This window comes from Gossypium hirsutum, chromosome D01, assembly GCF_007990345.1.
Source record: "Gossypium hirsutum isolate 1008001.06 chromosome D01, Gossypium_hirsutum_v2.1, whole genome shotgun sequence".
NCBI classification, from domain to species: domain Eukaryota; kingdom Viridiplantae; phylum Streptophyta; class Magnoliopsida; order Malvales; family Malvaceae; genus Gossypium; species Gossypium hirsutum.
Window position 1 is genome coordinate 4,634,816 of NC_053437.1, and position 24,691 is coordinate 4,659,506.

Here is a 24,691-nt window from a genome sequence, read left to right on the forward strand (position 1 = left end):
TTAGACAATATAGTTTTGCGGGACAAAGCTAGTCAACTTTAGTAACCACTCAAGATTTAGATGTTGTAGACTAGCAAGGAGCAGGAGACCATCGTGTTGAACTCCATCCTGTTCTTTCGCCATGCTGAATACTTGCTTTAATTCATAACATCGAGAAATTGAAACCGATTCAAGAGAAGGAAGACCTTGAGCCAAAGTGATTGGCACAACATATTCGAGTTTTGAACAATGATGGATGTCAAGAGTTTTCAGTTTCGAAAAAAACAGAGGAAGGGAAGAACTCTTTGATTCCATTTCATCATCACTTTCCGGCTCTGCCAAAAGAGTTTTCAATTCGTGGCAGCTTCTTATCTGGAGTTTTTCTAAAAGCACTAGGCTTTGAATAAGGGAAGGTGAAAAGAGGGATTTCAATACCCCGCATCCACCTATGTTTACTACCTTAAGACTTTGGAAGATGAAAGAATGAGGAAAGCCTTTGAATAACCATCTCAATTCTGCTAAATTTTCAAGCTCCAAGGATTGTAACTTTGAAAGTGGTTCCCCGTTATAAAGGAGTTCATCCATTGACAACACCACTTGCAACTTATTACAGTCTCTAATAAGCAATTCTTTCAAGTTTTTGAGGAAACCTTGTGGAGGGTGACCCTTGCATAACCTTTCCAAACCATCCATATAATTTATACTTAATCTCTCCAAATGAGTGAATGCAAAAGTTAGCTCATTCATTGTTGTGGTATCAACCAAGCAATCAAGATCCTTGCATTGTCTAAGTTCAAGTGAAGTTAATCCATTTAGTCCCTCTCTGTTTGCTTCTGGAACTAGATTTTGATCCTAAATTTCACTTAGTTGAAGATGCTTTGAACTGCTAAACGATTCCTTGAAAGCTGATAATCGAACCTCCTGAATTTGATTTATAGTGGATTATTGCAAAAGAACAAAAAGAAAAAGAAAATGCATACAACATATGAACATTATTGATGGATAAAAAAATTTCAACAATTTATTCAATTTACTTTGATATTTTAAAATTTAAAGTTTCAATATTAAAAAATTTTTAAATTTTTCAACAATGGATAAATAAGTACACACTACAGCAAAACAGGCTTTTAGCGGCGCTTTTTTAGGCCTTTAGCGGCGCTTTTTAGCGCCGCAGATACTTTTAGCGGCACTTTGAAAAGCGCCACAACAGACGCCGGTAATGAATGCGCCGCTAACTTTAGCGGCGTTTTGAAAAAAAACGCCGCTAAAGACCCTGATCTTTAGCGGCGCTTCTCCCACAAACGCCGCTGAAGACTGAGACCTTTAGCGGCGCTTTAGGACAAGCGCCGCTAAAGACCCTGATCTTTAGCGGTGTTTTTAAAAGAAGCGCCGCGAAAGACCTCGATCTTTAGCGGCATTTTTAGGAGAAGCGCCGCTAAAGATCAGGGTCTTTAGCGGGGTTTTTTTCTCAAACGCCGCAATAGAACCTGGTCTATAGCGGCGCTTTCCCCTAAAACGCCGCAATAGACCCTGATCTATAACGACGCTTCGACCAAAAACGCCACTAAAGAACCTAATCTTTAGCGGCGCTTTCCCCACAAACGCCGCTAAAGACCCCTATCTGTAGCGGCGCGTCGACCAAAAACGCCACTAAAGGGGCAACACCTTTAGTGGCGTTTTTTTTAAAAACGCCACTAAAGGGGCAACACCTTTAGTGGCGTTTTTTTTAAAAACGCTACTAAATTTGGCAGATTTGTAAAATAAAATTTTTTATATTTTCAGCCTTCCTGTAAAAACAAATCAGAAAAAATCAAATCTAAACCAGCCAAAAATAATAAATCTATATATTAAACAAATAATATAATAAATATCAATAAATAAAATAAAATTCGTATTATTCTTACAAAAATGTTAAAAGTTAAAATGATAATTAAAAGTCAAAATCGAAGTATATTTTACACGATAGTCTAAGACGGCGGCTGTTGCGACTGCTGAAACATCTTCATCATACTCTGAAGCTGCTGCTGGAGTTCATCAAACTTTTGACGCTGCTCTGCTTCCCTCGCTGCAGCCTCTGCTTCCCTCGCTGTAGCCTGTGCTTCCCTCACTGCCGCCTCTGCTTCTCTTGCTGCCGCATCTGCTTTAAGTTGTTGCTGGAGTTCTTCATACTTTCGTTGAACCTCAGCTTCTCTCGCTGCTGCATCTGCTTTTAGTTGTGTAATTTGCTCAATTGTTGTCGCTTGCATCTGAGCCATCTGGTCTCTTAACCTCAGAACTTCAGCTCGACTCCCCGAAGGCATATATTGTTGCGAGCTAGATCCAAAATATTGGGACGGGTTAACAAAAGATCCTTGGAATCGAACCCGACCATACCTTTCAGGACCCAAAACTTCAGTTATAATCCGGTTATCTATATCGTCAATATGAACAGAACTATCACTAGAAGCAATCGCTTCGTACTCCGCCTTTTTATCCTTTAATTTTTCCTAAAAAATAAATCACACATAGATAGGAACGCAATATATATTAAAAACAAGAATGCAACATAACTTAACAATATTTGCATTATAATAAATGAAATAAATCATTAGAAAGTAAACACTATATAAATAATTAAAACAAGTGAAATTGTATTAAGCAAACGTACCATAATTTCTGCAGCTTCAGGAGTCATAGGGTTTCCATCTTTCTTCCTATGTGTAATGTCAAAAAGTTAAAGTCGTCCAACTTTTTGACCGGACGACAATTCCTACAATACAATAGTAAAAATATTAATTGATAGAAAGTAATAAATATCTGCCAATATTAAAAGCATTTCAAAATACCTCTACATGAGCTACACACGCAAAACTTTTCGACCCAGCTGTGTGAGTGAATTTTTGTTGCTGCCTACTTTGTTTTCCAACTTGTTCACGATCCTACATTATGAAATTATTAGTACGTTAATTAGGAAATACTATACACCAAAATAATTACAAAATTTTATAAGTTACACATACCTCTCCTTTCTTCGAAGTCTAAAATCTAACGACCTCTTCCCACTGGTACCTCAGCATTCCCGGCGGGACATTTTTTAATCTCTCGTCGAGTGTTGTTTTTGTTTTAAAATATTCTTTCTTTAAAGTGCTCTTATGGTCTCTCCATCTTTTTCCCAATGCCTTCTTCACATAAGCATCGGAGACCTCTAGAGCAAATCTCGCATACAAAAAACACAACTTAAGAAAGTAAATGTAAACGAAACTTAAACCCAAGTATTATAAATGACATACACGTTTTGTTACCTTAATGTTATCGAGAGCTTGGTTCTTGTTACTCTCGGGCACTTTATGCCATGACTCGAAGTTAATTGGCAACATATTTGCATTCCGTGCTAGAATGCCCATGTATCCTGCTAAAAGGCAGGCTTCTGATCCAACAAGCTGACCAAAGCTATTACTGGATACTTGGACACGCTCGACTGGATCTAGGTCGTATAAATCACTTAGTACCGTACGTCCCCGAACTCTCCGCGTCCCACCAGTTTCTTCTGAAAAATAAAAGTATTGTAATTTACGAAATTTAAAAAAAATAAACAAGAAGTCAGCACACATGAAAATTACTTTGAACTTCTATATGTTCCTCAGGTGTAACCGGAACATTCGAAGATCAAATTGCAGTCTGTTGTTCAGTGCTGTTTGTTTTCGCCGAGTTTGGAGTACCTTGAACAATACGGTGCGAGCGCACTTTTCTTCTAGGCATTTTATCTGCAATACAAATAAATTAGTTGAAAACTTAGTATACAATTACAACAATAACATCATTCGTAAATATAATTAGATAATCGTAAAAGTTAACTACATTATAAATCGTAAATATCTTCATCCGTATCCTGACGGACCCATTGAAATTGTGTACTAGTACTAGGGATGTTTTCGTTTAAGTTCTGTTCTGGAAATGGTAAAGTTTGTGTTCTGTCGTCAATGTCATCTTTACTTCCACTGCCCATGTCAAACAAGTCTCTAGGGATGTTACGGAGTACAACGTACCAACCCTCATCAGTTGGATCTTTTGAGTAAAAAACTTGTTTGACTTGAGAAGTAAATACATACGGCTCATCAATCAATTGTTGTCCTGTGTGAATCAATCTAGCGAAGTTTACCATTGTGAAACCAAATTGATCTTGCTTGATTCCACGTGCAGTATTAACATCGGCCCAATCACCTCGAAATAAGACAACTTTCCATTTGACGTAGTAATCCAACTCAATTATGTCAGTAAGAAGTCCAAAATATTCCACATTTCCCTCCACAGGATTATTGTCCCTAGCACTAGCATAACTTGTAATTGAGGAATTAACAACTATTCCACAATTTTGCGTTCTCCTCAATCTCTCGCGATATTTTGTATGAAATCTGAATCCGTTTATGAGGAATGCACTATATCTTTTAACCACCCGATTTGGACCTTGGGAAAGCCATTTAACTTCGTCGGTGACGCTCTTCCCACTCCAAACCTATTGAATGGAAAGTAAACTGAGTAATTAAAAATGTTTTGAACAAATATTATTATTTGTCGGTGAAAGCTCCAATTACATACCGTTTGGCTTAACCATTCATGAAAAGATTCTGTAAACAACTTATTGATATCTCGATGTTGTGCTCTTCGGGAGCGCGAACGAGATCTCAATATTTGTTTGTACTCACTATGTTACAAATATGTTAAGTTTGTTAGACTATAAACAATTTTGAAATGATAAATATTTATCAAATTTCTAGAACTTACTTGCGTAAAGGTTCCATTGATTCGTGGTGAAACAGAACATATCGATGTGCTTGTACCCACGATAAATCATCTAATTCTGCAATTTCAACTTTATCGATTGGTTCTCCAAAACTTTGGAACAAATAACTGTCGGCAAAGTTACGATCCGTGAGTCCAGCATTTCTATTTGGTCTGTTCAACCTTGTTTCAACATCTTCCAAATATCTTGAACAAAAGGTCATACATTCCTCTGCCAAGTAGCCTTCAGCAATCGATCCTTCTAGATAACGCTTGTTGCGGCAGTAAGACTTTAATTTGGAAAGGAACCTAAACACGATATACAACATTATCAGAAGTTGTAACTAAAGGCATATAGGTGATCGAAGGAAAATTTTAAAAAATTGTAATTAACACCTTTCTATGGGATACATCCATCGATAGAAAACGGGTCCTCCAAGAATTGCTTCATGCGGGAGATGTATTATCAAGTGAACCATAATAGTGAAGAAGGAAGGTGGGAAGATTTTCTCCATGTTGCATAGAGTTAAAGCGGCTCGATCCTGTACCTTCTGAAGTTCTTGAACATCCAAAACTTTGCCACAAATGGCTTTCATTATATTGGATAGTTCAATTATACAATACGTCACCTTCTTCGAAATACAACATCGTAGAGCAACTGGCAGTAAATCTTGCATCAAGATGTGATAGTCATGTGACTTTAGCGAATATAGTCTTCGATCTTTAACACTAACACATCGAGATATATTTGATGCATACGCATCTGGAACCTTTATATCCTTCAACACCATGCAGAACACTTCTTTATCTGTCTTCGACATTGAGAAAATAGAAGGCGGCAACCGATATTTACCATTCGGAAGTGGATTCGGATGAAGATCAGGTCGAATTCCCATCTGAACTAAATCAAGTCGACTCTGAAGATTGTCTTTTGATTTTCCGTCTACATTCAAAATTGTACAGACAATGTTCTCGCAGACATTTTTCTCAATATGCATAACATCAAGATTGTGTCGTAAAAGGTGGTGCTCCCAATAAGGTAACTCAAAAAAAATACTTCTTTTTTTCCACAAGTCCGCCTCATTAGGATCATCCTCTTCATCGGAGTTATCATCAGCTTCATCATTTGATCTTCTATTTCTTTGCGTGTTTGCCGGTTGATTCATCTTCCCATAATTGAAATTCATATCTTCCAACATTAACAAGATTTCAGATCCACTTGTCTGCGAAGGAGCTTCTCTGAACTCTTCAGTACCGTCAAATGTCGAACTCTGAAATCTAAATCTATGATTTTTCGGTAACCACAGACGATGCCCCATGTAAGAGAACTTCTTCCCATTGTATAACCATTGCAAACATGTTTGTGCAGCACAACAGGGGCACGCATAACGACCCTTGGTACTCCAACCGGATAAATTGGCATAAGCGGGGAAGTCATTAATGGTCCACATCAAAGCTGCACGTAAATTAAAGTTCTCCTTTCTCAGCACATCGTATGTCTCGACACCAGCCCATAATTGTTTTAAATCTTCAATAAGGGGCTATAAATAAATGTCGATATCATTCTCGGGCCCTTTCTCTCCAGGGATAATCATAGATAAGATAAGGGAAGATTGCTTCATGCAAATCCACGGAGGCAGATTGTAAGGAACAAGCACCACTGGCCATGTACTGTATGCAGTACTCATGATCTTGTAAGGATTAAATCCATCAGATGCTAGGCCAAGCCTGACAGTCCTCGGATCGCTTGCAAAGCTTGGAAATTTAATTTCAAACGATTTCCAAGCTAAAGAATCTGCCGGATGCCTTAATAGTCCATCATCGGTTCGTCCTTCATGGTGCCACGTCATTGACTCCGCTGTCTTCGACGACATGAAAAGCCTTTGAAGCCTTGGTATCAGCGGAAAATACCGCAAAATCTTGACCGGCTTCTTTCTTGGTTGTGCATCATTTTCATCGTCGTTCCCATCTTCTGTGTTTCTATTCATCCAACGGGATTCGCCACATACATGACAGCACTGTTGGTTTCTCCGATCGCCCCAGTACAACATGCAATAATTTGGGCAACTATGGATTTTGTTGAACCCAAGACCTAAGTCTTTTATCATTTCCTTCATATCTTTGCATGACTGAGGGATTTTTGCAAACGGAAACATTTCTCTCAAAAACTCTAACAGCATTGTCAATGAGTTCCCAGTCCACCCTCCTAAACATTTTAACTGGAAAAGATGAATGCAGAACGACATTTTTGAAAATTTCGATCCCTCATATAGTTCTTCGTTCATCTCATTAAGTAGCGCGTAGAACTTTGCCGCTTCTCCATTCGGCTCTTCATGATGTTGGTTTCTTCCGGGTTCGGTAAAAGCATTTTCACCCCGATTACAATCATCAGATGGCACAAAGTCGGGTGGGAACGACCCTAAACCATGACTGTGAATATTAAATGCTTCCCGCAACATCCCTTCCATGTCATCCCCTCTAACAGACTGATGGTAGGCAGTACTATCATAAGATACATCCATCCTTGAAGAGGAACTACTAGGCGGGCATTCTCCATGAAAAAACCATTGTTTATAACCACGAACAAACCCATCAACAATTAGATGCTCATATACAACTTCATGATAATGCCAGTTTATGTTGACACACTTCTTACACGGGCAAAGAATCATGTTCTCTTGGCTTGCATATTGAAATGCAAAATTTAGAAAAGTTTGTACTCCATTTCGGTAACCGTCGCTTACCTTTGACAAATTCATCCAAGACCGGTCCATTTCTTATTTCTTGAAGCCTAATCTTCGAAATAAATTGCACGGGTTTAGGATTTAGGAATAAGTATAATTAAGCTATGTAAATTATGTATTATGTAAGTTATTTATTATGAAAATTATGTAAGTTGTGTACCATGAAAATTATGCTATGTAAGTTATGTAAGTCATATAAGTTATGTATTATGTAAGTTATGTAAGTTATTTATTATGAAAATTAAGTAGGTTATGTAATTTACGAATAATTAAAAAAATGTAAGTTATGTAAGTTGTAAGTTATGTAAGTTATGTATAATATTAATTAACTAAGTTATGTAATTTATGTATAACATTAAAGTAAGTTATGTAATTTATGTATATTAATTAAGTTATGTAATTTATGTATAATATTAATGTAAGTTATGTAATTTATGTATAATATTAATGTACTTTATGTATATTATTTAATTAAGTTATGTAATTTATATATAATATTAATGTAAGTTATGTATAATATAAATTAATTAAGTTATGTAATTTATGTATAATATTAATGTAAGTTATGTACTTTATGTATATAAATTAAGTAAGTTATGTAATTTATGTATAAAATTAATGTACTTTACGTATATTATTTAATTAAGTTATGTAATTTATGTATAATATTAATGTAAGTTATGTATAATATAAATTAATTAAGTTATGTAATTTATGTATAATATTAATGTAAGTTATGTACTTTATGTATATAAATTAAGTAAGTTATGTAATTTATGTATAATATTAATGTACTTTATGTATATTATTTAATTAAGTTATGTAATTTATGTATAATATTAATGTACTTTATGTATATTATTTAATTAAGTTATGTAATTTATGTATAATATTAATGTAAGTTATGTACTTTATGTATATAAATTAAGTAAGTTATGTAATTTATGTATAATATTAATGTAAGTTATGTACTTTATGTATATTAATTTATGTAAGTTATTTAATTTATTTAAGTTATGTAAGTTATTTAATTTATGTAAGTTATGTAAGTTATTTAAGTTATTTAAGTTATGTAAGTTATTTAATTTATGTAAGTTATGTAAGTTATTTAATTTATGTAAGTTATGTAAGTTATTTAATTTATGTAAGTTATGTAAGTTATGTAAGTTATTTAATTTATTTAAGTTATGTAAGTTATTTAATTTATGTAAGTTATGTAAGTTATTTAAGTTATGTAAGTTATGTAAGTTATTTAAGTTATGTAAGTTATGTATGTTATTTAATTTATGTAAGTTATGTAAGTTATTTAATTTATGTAAGTTATGTAAGTTATTTAATTTATGTAAGTTATGTAAGTTATTTAAGTTATGTAAATTATTTAATTTATGTAAGTTATGTAAGTTATGTATTATGTTAAACATGTATATGTATTAAGTAAATTATGTAAGTTGTCTTATATAAGTTATATGGTATGATATATTAAGTTATATAAGTTATGTGACTAATGCAAATTATATATTAATTTAAAATATAAGTTTAAATTTACGAATAATTAAAAGATCATATCGTACCTTTAATTTCCGAATAATTCAAAGATCGTTACGATATGATATATATTTTGTAGCTTTTATCAATTCAAAGATCAAAATAAGTTTAAAAAAAATTGACTTCGCACCAATACATATATAACTAATTTGTTTATATTTATCAAAACAACTTTTGTTATACGATAAATAATACTTTAATAGCATATATACGATAAATCGCTGATTTATTTGTATGTAAAAGATTATTAATCATTAACATAAAACCAGTTGCAAATATAAGATCGATAATTTTATAAATTTGAAGTAAAATTGTTAATTTATTGACATAATAGCGAAAATCGATGAATTGTAAACGCTAAACCGATTAAACGATTCGCCCATAATTTATTCAATTACTCACATATATAAAGTTATTTAAGAATTATATTCCAAATTTTAATAGTTTAAAACAATTGTGTTTCGCGAAAAGCAATTCTTAAATTTAAACATCAAATAATGTAATAAGCTGCAAAGTCAAGTGCAAATTTAGCTTAAATGGTAATTAAAACTTCTTTCTAAAAATGAAAAATAATAATTAAACTATACAGCTAAAATATAACCATAAAAAGAAATTAAACAATTTGACTTTTTTTTAAGAAAACTAATTAGAGAAACATAGGAATAAATACCTTAAATTTCCTCAATTTCGAAGCAAATACTGGAAAACCAAGACAGAAATACATTAGTACCGAAAAAACAGAAGTAAGAAACTAAAAAACTTTAAAAAACTAAAGTTTATTTTCACGAAGTTAACTAAACTAAAAAAACTAAAAAAACCTAAATGCATAAATGATTTAAGGCCATATCATATACATTGTCTCTTTTAAACATTATTTATCAGCTTATTACATTATTTAAGAATTACATTAGAAGGGATTTCCCAGTCTAATGGCAAAGCTTATTTTTTCCTTCTCGTTTTGTAAACAGAGTATATTTCAACTAAATCAAGATTCAAATCAGAATATTAAATTTGATTTATTTTAACTTTCGAATGCCTTAGCACAGTTGAACATAAAACAACTGCAATCCCCACAAATGAACAAACCAGACTCTGAAAATAAGAATACATTTGACAGTAGCAACCAAACATTTGACAGCAGGCAAATTGAAAGCTTAATGGTGCACATCCAATTTCTAATATACTTAATGATTAAACTAAATAGAAAGCATACCAAAACAAGCATTGAAAATACATTATCACAATAATATTAAACATAATTAAAAGGTCATTGAAATGCATTAGATCACCTGTCTGCCTACCAAATTGTAATGAAACCTAGAAACAAGAAAGAAGAACCAAAACTACAAAATCATGTACAAAAAATTTCGACCAAATTAGGAACATATTTAACGATTACAGTGAATTTTATATGCTGCGCACTAGAACAATATGCTTTGTTTTGGGTCTGTAATGAAGCACTATAGAGAACTATAGAGAACAATCTGCTCTCTCTTATGCAATAGCTCAGTAAATAGTTAATCGTTTGACTCCTAGTATGCTCGTAAAAGGCAGTAAAGCAAGGAAGCAAGAAAGGACAGTGCGATTACAAGCGATTTCTAAAAAAGAATCCACCGGATTCAGTACCAATCAATGCTGGATCCTCAACTTTCCCCTAACTTCATACTATACATAACAATTTAAAACACTGCAAACCCCGAATCAAACTCAATGAAAAAAACAAATTTTTAATTCATGGAAACCCTAGAAGTCGGGTGGGCAAGAGAACAAACCTCAAAAATGGCGATTCCAAGGCTGTTGATTTCGGGAAAGTAGTGGGGCTACTGATTTCTATTGATTTCGGGATGAAATTCGGGATTTCGGGAGGAATTTTCTCAAACTCTAAAACGTTGGGGGATGTTTTTGCTGCTGGGGAATGAATGACGATCGATCGACCCTCTGCTGGGGAGAAAGGGGGAAATGAAAATCAGAATAAGGGGGAAAACGGAGAAACGACGAAGTTTTCGGTAAAATAAACAAACCTTTGAGGGAACGACGACGTTTCGGCTACAAGAAATAAACACCTGCGGCGTTTTAACAAAAACGCCACTAAATACATAAAAAACGGTCACGTTTTGGTAAACACAAAATAACATTTTTTGCGGCGTTTTAAGATAAGCGCCGCTAAAGTAACATATTTTGCGGCATTTTAACAAAAACGCCACTAAATACATAAAAAAACGGTCACGTTTTGGTAAACACATAATAACATTTTTGTGGCATTTTAAAAGAAGCGCCGCTAAAGTAACATCTTTTGCGGCGTTTTAACAAAAACGCCACTAAATACATAAAAAAACGGTCACATTTTGGTAAACACAAAATAACATTTTTGCGGCGTTTTAATAAAAACGCCACTAAATACATAAAAAACGGTCACGTTTTGGTAAACACAAAATAACATTCTTGCGGCGTTTTAAGATAAGCGCCGCTAAAGCAAGATCTTTTCCGGCGTTTTAACAAAAACGCCACTAAAAACATAAAAACGATTTCGTTTCGGTCAACACAAAATCCAACAAAACGACAACGTTTTTATTATAACCCATTGAAATTTTGTGGCGTTTCCAACGCAGCGCCGCTAAAGGCTGACGTTTTCGGCGTTTTACAAAAAACGCCACTAATAAATCCTACACCACGGCAGCGTTTTATTAAAACAGAATCACATTTTGCGGCGTTTTTGACATAGCGCCGCTAAAGGATGATCTTTTCCGGCGTTTTACCAAAAACGCCAGTAAGAAATCTTACAGAACGGCAACGTTTTTATTGAAACAAAATCACATTTTGCGGTGTTTTACCCAAAACGCCACTAATATATCCTATAGAACACTGCCGTTTTTATTGAAACAAAATTCCTTTAAATTAAATTTGTTTCTATATTTCAAAGTTTTAATTATTTCGTAAATTCCTTTCAATTAAATTTATTCTGGTCAACGCTATATATTTAATTTGTAAAATTTTATAATTGTGTATGAAAATAATTTTTAATAATATGAAAACTGGAGCTGGATATATATGTTTCCCTTGATGAAGAATACGTAGTTTTTTGTATTAAAGAAGACAGACCTGATAATGTTACGATAGAATCGAACAAATTAGAAGGATCAAAACAATCCGAAAAAAGTTCATGATTGGTTAATAGAAATTAATTTAATATAATTCTATTCATTTGACTCTTAATTTTAATTACTTCAAGTACTCGTGTCTAAAACTTGTTTCAAACACGTCCACGAACATATGACATTCTAAGAACCCTACAAGTAAGGGTCAAAAAAGCTTGATTAGATAACACTAATCAATCTAAACCCTAAACACATAACCTTTAAATCCCTTAAACCCTAAACCCAAATCATAATCCCTAAACCTAGCCTAGACCCTGAACCCCAACCCGTAAACCTTAAACCCCAACCCCAACCCGTAAACCTTAAACCCCAACTCGTAAACCTTAAACTGTAAACCATAATCACTAAACCCATAATTTGCATAAACCTTAATTAAACCCTAAACTCCGACCCTAAACACTTAAACCATAAAACCTACATAATCCCTAACCCCTAAATCTTATACCTTAAACCATAAACCCTAAACTATAATGATAATTAATTCAATATTTTAAAAATAATACTATCTCTTTTACGATTATATAAGAAACTATTTAATATATAAATTAAAAATAACCATTCCTGTACCCAATAAACTTAATTTAAAATTATTTTAAACAACAGTCTCTTCATTTTTCCCGTTTTTAATAAATATTTTTATTTATTTTTACTTTCAAAATTTCTTGTACGTGTCATTATTTTTTACTAAATAATTTAAAATATTTTAATTAATATTTTCTTAAAAACTAGAGCATTAGCGGCGCTTCTTAAAAAACGCCGCAAAATCCCCAACCAAAGACTCGAAAACTAAGAAAACGATGTCATTGGGCTTAGGCTTTTTGCGGCGCTTTTACAAAAACGCCACTAAAGCCTCCCAAACTAAGAAAAACGATGTCGTTGGGCTTCGGTTTTTTGTGGCGATTTTTAAAAAACGCCGCTAAAACATTGAGCATTAGCGGCGCTTTCCCGAAAACGCCACCAAAGCCTCGAAAACTAAGAAAATGATGTCGTTGGGCTTAGGTCTTTTGCGGCGCTTTTTAAGAAACGCTGCTAAAGCCCTGAGAATTACTTGCGCTTCTCCAAAAACGCCACCAAAGCCTCGAAAACTAAGAAAAACGACGTCGTTTGGTTTAGGTTTTTAGCGGCGCTTTTTAAGAAACGCCGCTAATGCTCATTATTAGCGGCTTTTTGTAAAAGCGCCGGTAATACTGATATTTAGCGGCGTTTTTTTAAATCGCCGCTAATGCTTAATTTTTAGCGGCGTTTGTTGTCCAATCGCCGCTAAAAGCGCCGCTAAAAGTCTGTTCTGGTGTAGTGACAATTTAACAATTTTTGAATATTATTTTAGTTTCTATCACTTTTACACTTTAATATTTGATTGTTTTTACCCCAATCAATACTAAAAAAAACGGTAACCAAAATGAAAGTGACCTAAAAATTGGATGACTAAAATAAAAGTGTAAATATGATGTTGAGTGTACAGTTAACCACCGTTACAGATTTAATGCTTAGGTGACTAAAATAAAAGCGCTTAATAGTTGGATGACCAAATTGCAAGCATTTCATTTTATTGCAAGCATTTCATTTTAGGTAGCTAAAATGAAAGTACCTTAAAAGTTCGGTAACCAAGTAGGTAGTTTACCTTTTATTTATTTATTTAGTTGGGGGTGGGGTCATTGGGAGAGAGAATGAGAAAAAAAAAGGGAAGAGAAAGAAAGAAAGACGTAATGAAAAATTGTGGTTTTGATTTTTTATTATACTAGATTTGAGATGTATTCCTATAATTTAATGTGACCTAATTTGTTTATCTACATTTATAATATAATTAATTAGTCTAAATAGTTAATAGGGTCAATAATTTTAGTTAAATGTTGAAGTGGATTTTTCCTTAAAAGTGCTCATTCCAGCAAAAAAAAAATATTAGTATGATTAATTTGAAGGTAATTAATTTATGATGTAATTAGAAGGGGGATTTGAGAAAATATACATGCCATTATTTTAATAGGAATAGTTAAAACTGTTGGATATTTGGAATAACTAATTATACTTTTTCATGAAACAGTTGATCGAAAAATTGTTAAAATTTTAGAGCTCATGCTACAGGATTGTATATTGGTGGTCTTATGGTTCTATCGGAACCTTTTTGTATGGAAGAAACAAGATGTTCCTTCATCACATATTGTTGATTTTGCTGATAAATTATTAATGGATTGGAGAGAATCGAAGGCAGTGTTCCAACGGGTGCAACATCACTCCAATTCTCATGATGTTTGTTGTTTCGAAATGGGAAAGTCGAGGGCTGGTTGACTCAAGTGTAATGTTGATGCATCTGCTAGCAAACACTGGAATACTAAAAAGGGATAAAAAGAAAGTACCTCTAGATAAGCCTCCTCAGCATCTAAATGAGCACCCGAATCAGTTAATTGAGGGCAACCTGACACTGAAAAGGACGATAAATATCTCAAAAACTGTAGTTGTTGGAACACAATGTCATTTTCCACCATGTCTTTGGCAACTCTGATCACTTGTTTTAATCGACAGCAATTCTTTATGGAAAGAGTCAACACCCGAGGCCCTTGTGCAGCCATCTTCGTTGGAAAAATATACTCCAAACCATCACAATTTTCTATGTGGACTTCTCTTAACTTTGGGAAGCACAAAGAATTATGAGAATCAATACTCCGGGATATTTCTTCCTCATCACCTTCCAATTCTGTGACTATCTGCTTCAGTTCGCCACAACCGATTATCTTAAGTTTTTCCAAGAGTACCAGACCTTGAGCAAGAGAAACTGAGAAGAGTGATTTTAGACTTGGGCAATCTTCTATCCTCAAATCAACTAAACTTTCAAGTCTTACATGTTGGGTTGGCAATTCCCAAATACAGCTCAAATCAATCAACCTTTTAAGACGTAAAGACTTTAAATTTGAGAGCAGTGGTGGTGCTTCATTTCCTTCTACCTTCTCCGTTTGAAATACCACTTCCAAATTCATGCAATTTTCAATTCTCACTTGTTTTAGGTTTTGTAAGATCACTGAAACCGACACATTCTGTTGTGTTTGATCAGTCAAGCCTTCTATATACTCATCCTTGATATCAAACACTTGAAAAGACTCTAAATTCCCAAGTAATTGGGAAACCACATTGTAAGGAAAAACTCCCTCAATTTTCAAGGATCTTTTTGTGAGATTAACAACGGAATCTAGACCTTGAATCTCATAACTGATTTTTCGTGCTTCTCCTATGAGGAATTTTCCCCACTGTTCTGGATGTGGACACCCAAGTTTATCCTGTGTACCACGTAAGAATATATTATATTCTTCTAATCTTGGAAACTCGAAATCTTCTATAAAATGGGAAGAAGATATCGACAACGATAATGCTGTCAATCTAGTCAGGAATTTTATCTCTAGAAGGATATCGTCACTTTCCTCTCCGATGCTTGAACCTTTTAAGTACAACTCCTCTAGTTTATATAACCTTCGAATGACATTAGGGGGAAATCTTGAGGAAAATCTACATCCGGTTAGATCCAATATCTTTAGATTTACCAACCTCACTAATTCATCTGCCAAACCTTCAAATTCTGTACCACGCAAACTAAGACACTCAAGTGTCGTTAGCTTTCCAAGGAATGATAAGTCCTCAAAAAAGGCCAAATGTAGAACACGAAGTTTTCGTAGGGACATAAGAGCATACAAAGAAATAACACACGAAGAAAAGGACGTAAGACTTAAAACTTTCAATTCTTTCATCCCTTGAAAACATGTACCTTGTATATCACAGTCATTAAGCAACAGGATCTCAACATTTGGATGCACCATTTCTCAGGAAATACTTTATGTTCCCTATTCAACAATGAGATTGCCTTACAGGGTTCAAAGCTTTCATTTAGTAATTCTAATCTAGATTTTATTAAAAAGTCACTTTCTTCTTTGGATGCAATCCACAGAGCAACATCACGAACTATGTCATGTAACTTAACATATCTGATCATGCCAAAACAAAAGTGAATATATACGTCGAACAATATTTTGATATTATGTAATTTTTAAAAGATTAAATGATAAAGAAATTATAAAAAAAGCAATATAAAGAAAAAGGAATTAATAAAACAAGAAGAAAAAATAAGAAAAATATCAAATTTACTTATAGTATTGTTGTTAAGTATGACTCCTATTTGTAGTCAAATTTGAAAAATAATTTTTTAGTTAAACTCTGTTTATTTATTTCAGTCAAACACTGATTAGTTTAGATTATTTTATTATTATTTGACATATGAATTTAGCCTATAAATAGGCTCTTTTACAACCTTAGAAAAAACACCCATTAGATTAGAACTCATAACACATTCAGAGAATTTTGTGTTTACGTTTTGAGGGTTCTTTATTTTTCGAGTTTTCGGGGTTTAGTCTTTATCTCCATCTTTTGTACTCTTCATTCTTTTGCCATTATAATAAAATTATCTTTGCCCGTGGTTTTTTATCCTCTTTGGAGGAGTTTTTCCATGTTAAATTTGTGTGTTCAATTTCTCAATTTATTCCGCTATTTTTGTTACTTGTTGTTTAATCGGGACGATCCTAACAAGTGGTATCAAGAGCTAGTTCAAAGATCAGCCCATTCAGATATGGCAACAACAAGGTTTGAAATTGAGAAGTTCGATGGTGAGACAAATTTCAATCTGTGGCAAGTTCGGATGATGCCAATTCTAGTTCAATCCGGTTTGAAAAAGGTTGTTACCGGGAAAAAGCCTGAGAATCTAAATAAAACAGAATGAGAAGAGCTTGATGAAAAGGCATTGTCTGCAATCCAATTGTGCCTCGCGAATACGGTATTGCAGGAGGTATTGATGGAGAAGACCTCATCCGCCTTATGGAAAAGGTTAGAAACTCTTTATGCGACTAAGTCTCTGGCTAATCGTTCAGTGTTGAAACAACGTCTATTTACGTTTCGTATGAACAAAGGTGAGCTTCTTAGAGATCACATCAGTCAATTCATTACTCTTTTAAATGATTTAAAGAACGTTGAGGTTCATATTGATGATGAAGATCAAGCTATGCTATTATTGTGCTCTTTACCCCCTTCATACAAGTCTTTCAGAGAGACCTTGATTTATGGCAGAGACAAAATCTTGTTCGAAGATGTGAAGGGTCATTTGTTGAGTAGAGACAAACTCGACAATGAGCTTCATTTGGATAGCAAGGCAGATAGGCAAGCTTCCGTTTTGATAGCATCAAAGAAACGAGACAAAAGGTGTCGCTATTGTAAAAAGTTAGGTCACGTCAAAGTAGATTGTTATAAACTACGAAACAAAAGAGCTGCTGAGAGTAACGAGGAAGATGTAGCTGGTGCTAATTTGATCGATGAAAGATTTCTTGTTAGTGTCAACGAGTGATAACTCCAAGCTCACGTCAGAGTGGATCCTAGATTCGGGATGTTCTTTCCACATGTGTCCCAATAGAGAATGGTTCTCCACATACAGTTCGGTTGAAGGTGCAGTTGTGCGCATGGGAAACGATTCATGTAGTAAGGTAATTGGTGTTAGTACTGTTAAAATTAGGACACACGATGGGACTATTAGGACACTCTCAAATGTCAGGTATGTACCTGATTTACGAAAGAATCTCATCTCCTTGAGTATTTTAGACTTGAAAAGATGCAGAATCAACATCGAGTCGAGCAGCATTAAAGTATCTCGTGGAGCTCTCGTTTTGTTCAAAGGTAAAAGAACTGGCAGCCTTTATATTCTGGAAGGTTCTACAGTGACTGGTGAAATCGGACGTCCCTCGTCCGTTACAGAGTTGAAGTCAACTCGTTTGGAGCAGAGGCAACTTGGTCATAGGAGGGAAAAATGTATGACCGTTTCGTTGAAGAGAGATTCTCTTTTGGATGTAGGTTTTGAAAAGTTAGGGCACTGTGTTCGCGAAAATCATACCCGGGTTAGTTTTGATTTGGCAGTGCACAAGTCGAAGGCTAGAAGTCTTCTAGCTTCTAAGTATAGATTCGACTCAGTTAATTCCCTGCATAGTTTAAGATAGGCTCGTGGCGGGCTTTGGCAAAGATGGCGTTGTAGAAATATGAGTCAAGGTGGAGATTTGTTAAGTACGACTCCTATTGGTAGTCAAATTTGAAAAATAATCTTTTAGTTAAACTCTGTTTATTTATTTCAGTCAAACACTGATTAGTTTAGATTATTTTATTATTATTTGACATATGAATTTAGCCTATAAATAGGCTCTTTTACAACCTTAGAAAAAACACCCATTAGATTAGAACTCATAACACATTCAGAGAATTTTGTGTTTACGTTTTGAGGGTTCTTTATTTTTCGGGTTTTCAGGGTTTAGTCTTTATCTCCATCTTTTGTACTCTTCATTCTTTTGCCATTATAATAAAATTATCTTTGCCCGTGGTTTTTTATCCTCTTTGGAGGAGTTTTTTCACGTTAAATTTGTGTGTTCAATTTCTCAATTTATTCCGCTATTTTTGTTACTTGTTGTTTAACAGGACGATCACTAACAATTGTCATGCCCGTACCAAGGCATCACTACACCACACATCTGTGAGAAATCTCACAAATATGCAATGTAACACTAAGTAACAAAACTTGATTATGCCAAATCATTTCACTTAAAAAAATAGTTATAATTTCATAAAAAAAACAAAGAATCACTTACGACATTTTCTTTTGGACGGTAATTTTGATAATTTGGGAAAAGCTAACCCGAGGTAAAGGAAGTGCAAATCAATGTTAAATTTTAGTGATTAAGGTGACTTTTGGTTTAGATTTCTTGATATATTTGTGTTTTAAACTTTTTCTTATAGAACTTGTATATTTATTTAGGTTAGTTTAATAGTATCAAAATTTCCATGAATTTCTAGTGAAATTTCGAAATTTTGGTGACATTGTTAGTACCAAATAAAAGTTCTCTTCAAGATCTTTTAAATGGAATGTATGGCATCTATTTCAATAGAGTAATTTAGGAAAAAATAATTTTTGAACTTTCTTATATATGGGTTTTAATCAATGTAGTCATTATTATATTGGTGGACTTATCATTTTTGTCTTTGTAATGATATGTACTGATATCAACATGTTTTAAAGTACCGTTTCAGGTTCATCGATGTTTTTAAATATTTTCATACACATACATAGTCTCATTTTAGTTTCTTGATAAATTACATATACATTTAAATATTTTTCATATATATTTATAATCTACTTTTTTTTGTTTCTTAATAAATTACATATTATTTTGATAAAAATAAATTTTATATATTATATATAGTTGCAAATATATCTTAATTACATCATATAAATATATTTCTATGTAAATATAAGTTTTAAAATTATTAATTAGGTTCAATAATTTGATTTAATAGCTTTTATTTTAAATATAATTATAGAAAAATTAAAATGGTTAAGATAAAAAAAATTAAAAAATTAGTTTAAAATATCAAAATTTTGTACCAACAAGGCATGGACTGGGACGCACCGATATTGATCAAAATGGGACGAAACATACAGAAATGGTTGAAACACATCAAAATTTTGACCGGAACGAGACATAGACTATTTGGTATGGTTTAGGACCGAACAGTACGTACCGGCCGGTACAACTAGTACCGGTACAGTGGCGACTACCATGGTTGTAATAGTTTCGAGTGGCTGATTTTGACACACTAGAAATCCATATTTAGGTGTTCATTTATTTCAAAATTTAGGTGTTTTTCATAGTATGAAGTTTTTACTTTCTTTTGATATTGCTATATTAGTCATATGAGTATCGTGTTAATAGATATGAGACCCCAAAGTAAGTTAATCGAAACTGTTAATCTAAAAATCTGGATAGATTGTGATGATTTCTTACATTTGTTTTTTGAAGCTAAAGTTTTTAGTAACTGATCTTGATGAATCAAGTTTCTAAGTTTTAGTATTATATATTTATTCTTTAAATTCATTTTTTTACATTACCAAATTACCAAGTAAATTTTGTAAATTTTGAGTTTGAATGACTTCAAGTAAGCAAAATGATCATAAATTTTAGAATTTCAGAATTTTAATTTTTTTTTAAAATACATATTATTTGGCTAGAAACCATACAAAACTGATTTTTACTAATTTGTTTAATTTTATTATAATATGTATGTGTTTTTATTAAATTTGATTTACTTGCTTTTATATCATTTTATTAAATTGTACAACTTTGTATTAGTTTATTAGGGGATAACGGCACAACAAAGATGTCTTATGATTACAATACATACCTTTGCAAGTTTCTAATTAATTTTGATTTTTAAATTTTATTATTAAATTTTCGCTATTAGGAAATTTGTGAAAATCGTTACGCAAGTATCGATTCAGTAGACCAGATAAGTGCCTTGGCATTCTTTTGGTGTTTAACTCTTGAAATAAATTTCAAATGTTATATGTTATTTATGCAATCTTGTTTTGTGAAAATTGAGTTAAGTATGCTAGTATGATTTTAAATTTACAATGTATAATTTTAAATTATTTAAGTGTTATATTTTTCTATACTTAAATTGGATTATGTGATTATTTTTGAGAAATATGTTATTCTATTCAATTATACTATTATAATGTATTTTAAAAAGTGTGCCATCGATTTATGTTTTTGAATTAGGAATATGTTTTGTACATAGTCACGATGTTTTAGGTAGTCAAATTTTTATAATTTTGAATTTATCCTTGATATGCTATGCTTTGACCTTACTAATGGGTTAAATATTGGTCATGCCAAAATGTATTTTATACTTAGAAATCAGTTTCAATTGTGTCAATGATTTAGAAGAGTGATTTTTGACACATTACCATTGGTGCAAATTATTATATTTGTTATGATCCGCTGCCATTGGAATTAAATGTAATTTTTATCATAGGGATTTACTTAAAATTTATGCCATTAAAATTTAATAAGGTTATGGCTTTATCATTTTTATATTAAATGTTTTGATTTATTTAAATTTTACTTAATTAGTGATAGCCTTGCATATTCGTGAGACATTATCTCATAAATATGCGACATCTAACACACATTATTTCGAGACCCGACAAGTACATATCTTAAATATATTTTACATTATATATAATTTATTGAAAGGATGCACAAAATTTTCTCTTAACAATGGATTGTAGGGGGCTAGTGCCTAACAAGAAGAACTAGTGTTTCGTTTATAAATGTTGATTTCTTAACTCTCTCTCTATTTCTGTATGTAGGTGTCCATGTATACATATATGGTACAGAGGCCACTTTCTAGAATAAATGTCTATGAATAAGATTATTGAACTAAGTCTAAACTTAATTAGACCAGGGTTTATGTTTGATTTATTAAAATGTTAAAATATTTTATTATTTCAAAAATTTTGAAAATATTTTAAAATTAAAATCTCAAAAGTTTAAATTTATTACGATGATATTAAAAGGACACTTTTTAAGTATCCAATAAAATGTATCAATTTTTTTTAATTCTAATTAATATCATATATCTTTAATAATATTTTAACCCTAATTTGATTAATTAAATAAAATTAACATTAAAAATTAAATAAATTAACAGATAATAATAGTAACACAACAACTACATTTATAATTTACGGAATGGTGGGTTAGATTTTAGAATTTTAATATTTATATATGAATTTAGGGGAAATAGTTAAATTATGATTTAAGGTTTAAAGATATTTAAAAGTTAGGGATTTAAAATGTCATATAAAAAAATTTAATTTTATTAATTTTAGAGCTAAAATAGAATAATAAGAGTTATTTTAATATTTTTTTGATGTATTATATTATTCACCTTCTAAATAAAATATGATATGTAATGTTATTATTAAGTGCCTAATAAATTATTTAATTTTTTTTTGTCTAAAGCCTAGAACTACTAATAGGTCTTAAAATAATTTTTCAACCATTGAATAGGAAAATAAACACATTTTAATACGTTTTAACTCATGTTTTCCTATATTAACATCAATATCAATGCCAACCAAGCAAAAACTCAATCAACAATTTAAACTCAAATTTTAAATACTAATGGAGAGTCTGAAAATTATATATATTTCGCTAAGCTTATGGACTCGGCTAGATACCTGTACAATTCTACTTCTTAAAATACGAAAAACATCATCCCAGACCACATGCATGGTTAGCTTTGCCGTAGAGTTTAAGGATCATACCTTTCAACATCTTCATCTTTTAACAGCAAGCAAGAATCTTTGAGGTAATCAATGGCTTCCAAAACTTGAATCCTCACCTCTTCAATTGAGTCAGCCTTGCCAAATAACTCCAAACCCCAAGCATATCTCACTAAATGTTTCACGTCAATTGAGTGATCCTCTGGATATAAAGCACACAATAAGAAGCATCTCTTGGCCGTCTCCTTCTTCAAGTATTCGTAACTCATCTTGACACACAAGTAGGCATTTTTTTCTTCTTCTTCTTCAATGTTACCGACTTCCATTAATCTACTTCTTTCAAGCTTTTTGCGAGCTACTTCCCATCCTTTAACAGTCTTGGTACCTTTTAAAGCCTTTGCTAGCGTTACAATCGCTACAGGTAAACCCTTGCATTCTTTTGCAACTTCCTTAGCTGTCTCAATAATATCCCTTGAAACTCTTTCATCAAGGTAAGCTTTCATTCTGAATAGTGTCCATGCTTCATCATTATCCAAAACATCAATTGGAACAATTACTTGACACTCCATAGATTCGCATACCGTCATGCGACGTGTTGTCAAAATGATTTTACATCCATTCCCATTTTCATTTAGTGGAAGGCCTATCTCATTCAACTGAACCTCATTCCACATATCATCAAGGATAATGAGGACCTTTTCTTCTTTTTTCAATCGAAGCCATAATTCCTCTGCTTTTCCTTCTTTAGTTGTCTTCTCAAACTTTAAGTCCAAGAAGTCTGTTATTTTATACTGAATATTTTCAATGATTGAAGTTTGGGAGACAACAACTTCAATAACTTTATGGAAACATCGTAATTCTTTGGTTTTTTTGCCAACTTCTTTGACTAAGGTGGTTTTTCCCACCCCTCCCATCCCCCATACTCCAATCATGTTGACTTTATCATCCTTCAATGCTTCCATGATCTTGTTGAATGCAGCAGTTGAAGATTTGGAAGCAAAAATATGTTCAGATGTGAAGAATTCTAAGCCAGGAAGCTCCGCACGATGGCCGATTTGTTTAAAATGGGAGTCTTCTACAAGTTTACTGATATACACAATCTTCTTCTCAATCTCCTTGCTTAATCGATATCGCCAACACCAAGTAGAACACAAACCAAAGCATCTTTTATTTTCTTCAACTCTATGGACCAAACTTTGTACATCGTTCAAGGCATTTTCTGCATTTGTCAACCATTCATCTACATAGTGTTGAAAGCTGGACTGCAATGCAACATGGAGCCAGAAGCATGCTACTGTCAAGACCAGCAGCTATCGAGCTCAGCTCATTTTGCTTGGTGCGCACGAATGGTTTTCGGACCAAATGAAGCAACTGACATTGCTGTTTTTATTTTGATGTAATTTAGTTCAGTTTAATTGTAACTAGCTTTAATAGTTAGTAAGATTAAGTTAGTGATTAGATAGCTGATGTAAAAGATGATATGTCAGCTCATTTTGTATTTGACTTAAGCTTACTTTAGTTGAAAATTAGTGGAGGCAGTTAGATTAGTAGGTAACTGTCAAATGAAAAAAATTGTAACTCTTTTTATTTCAAATTTTGAATGAAAATTGGTAATGTTCAGTTACAATTTGCTGAGTATTCAAACTTAGTGCACTGCTTTTGCTTTGTTTCTTCTATGCTTCGATTCTTCTTGCATCTGCTTTGCAAATTTGTTTTGTTGCTGCTGCTATTGTTCCAACAAATGGTATCATGAGCCCGAGTCTTTGAGGGGCCTTTGTATGCAATCTGTTGTGTTCGAATCAAAACCAACAGCAAGTTCAAAATTTGGTGAGATTGAAGCATTTGGATTCAGTCTAGCAGGATGAGTTTCACTCTACCACCTCCATCTGTGTTCACTGGAGAAAACTATCACATTTGGATAGTCAAAATGAAGACTTACCTCCAGGCACATGATCTCTAGAGTGTGATCGAGAATGATGCTGAACCACCTCCATTGAGAGCCAATCCCACTATTGCACAGATGAGGCAACATGCTGAGGAACGAGCCAAGAAACACAAGGCTATGGCCTGTCTACAGAATGGAGTGTCTGATGTGATATTCACTCGCATCATGGCATGTGACACACCAAAGCAGGCTTGGGACAAGCTGAAGGAGGAGTTCATGGGGACTGATAAGACAAGGCAACAACAGGTGATCAACCTCAGAAGAGACTTTGAAAATTTGAGGATGAGGGAGTCTAAGACCATCAAGCAGTACTCAGACAGGATAATGGCCATTGTCAACAGCATTAGGCTCCTGGGAGTGGACTTCACAGAGAGTAGAGTTGTTGAAAAGGTCATTACAACTCTCCCTGAGAAATTCGAGTCAAAATCTC

General features: G+C 33.0%; 1 protein-coding gene across 1 annotated transcript; it reads right to left on the reverse strand.

Annotated features, from left to right (window-relative positions):
• LOC107928068 (disease resistance protein At4g27190) lies at positions 1-24,267 on the reverse strand. Its single transcript, XM_041087850.1, has 6 exons — positions 24,256-24,267; positions 22,359-23,578; positions 15,933-16,149; positions 14,536-15,783; positions 2,020-2,132; positions 1-655 (listed from the first exon to the last, which is right to left on the reverse strand). The coding sequence occupies exons 1-6, from the start codon at positions 24,265-24,267 to the stop codon at positions 1-3; spliced, it is 3,465 nt and encodes a 1,154-aa protein (XP_040943784.1).
• Positions 24,268-24,691: the final 424 nt, after the last annotated feature.

Coding starts and splice junctions, on each gene's coding strand:
- LOC107928068 (XM_041087850.1), bottom strand. Junction 16,150..22,358: donor AAAGATGAAGATGTTGAAAG/GTATGATCCTTA, acceptor TGGCATGATCAG/ATATGTTAAGTTACATGACA. Junction 2,133..14,535: donor CTGAGGAGGCTTATCTAGAG/GTACTTTCTTTT, acceptor GAAGAACTCCAG/CAACAACTTAAAGCAGATGC.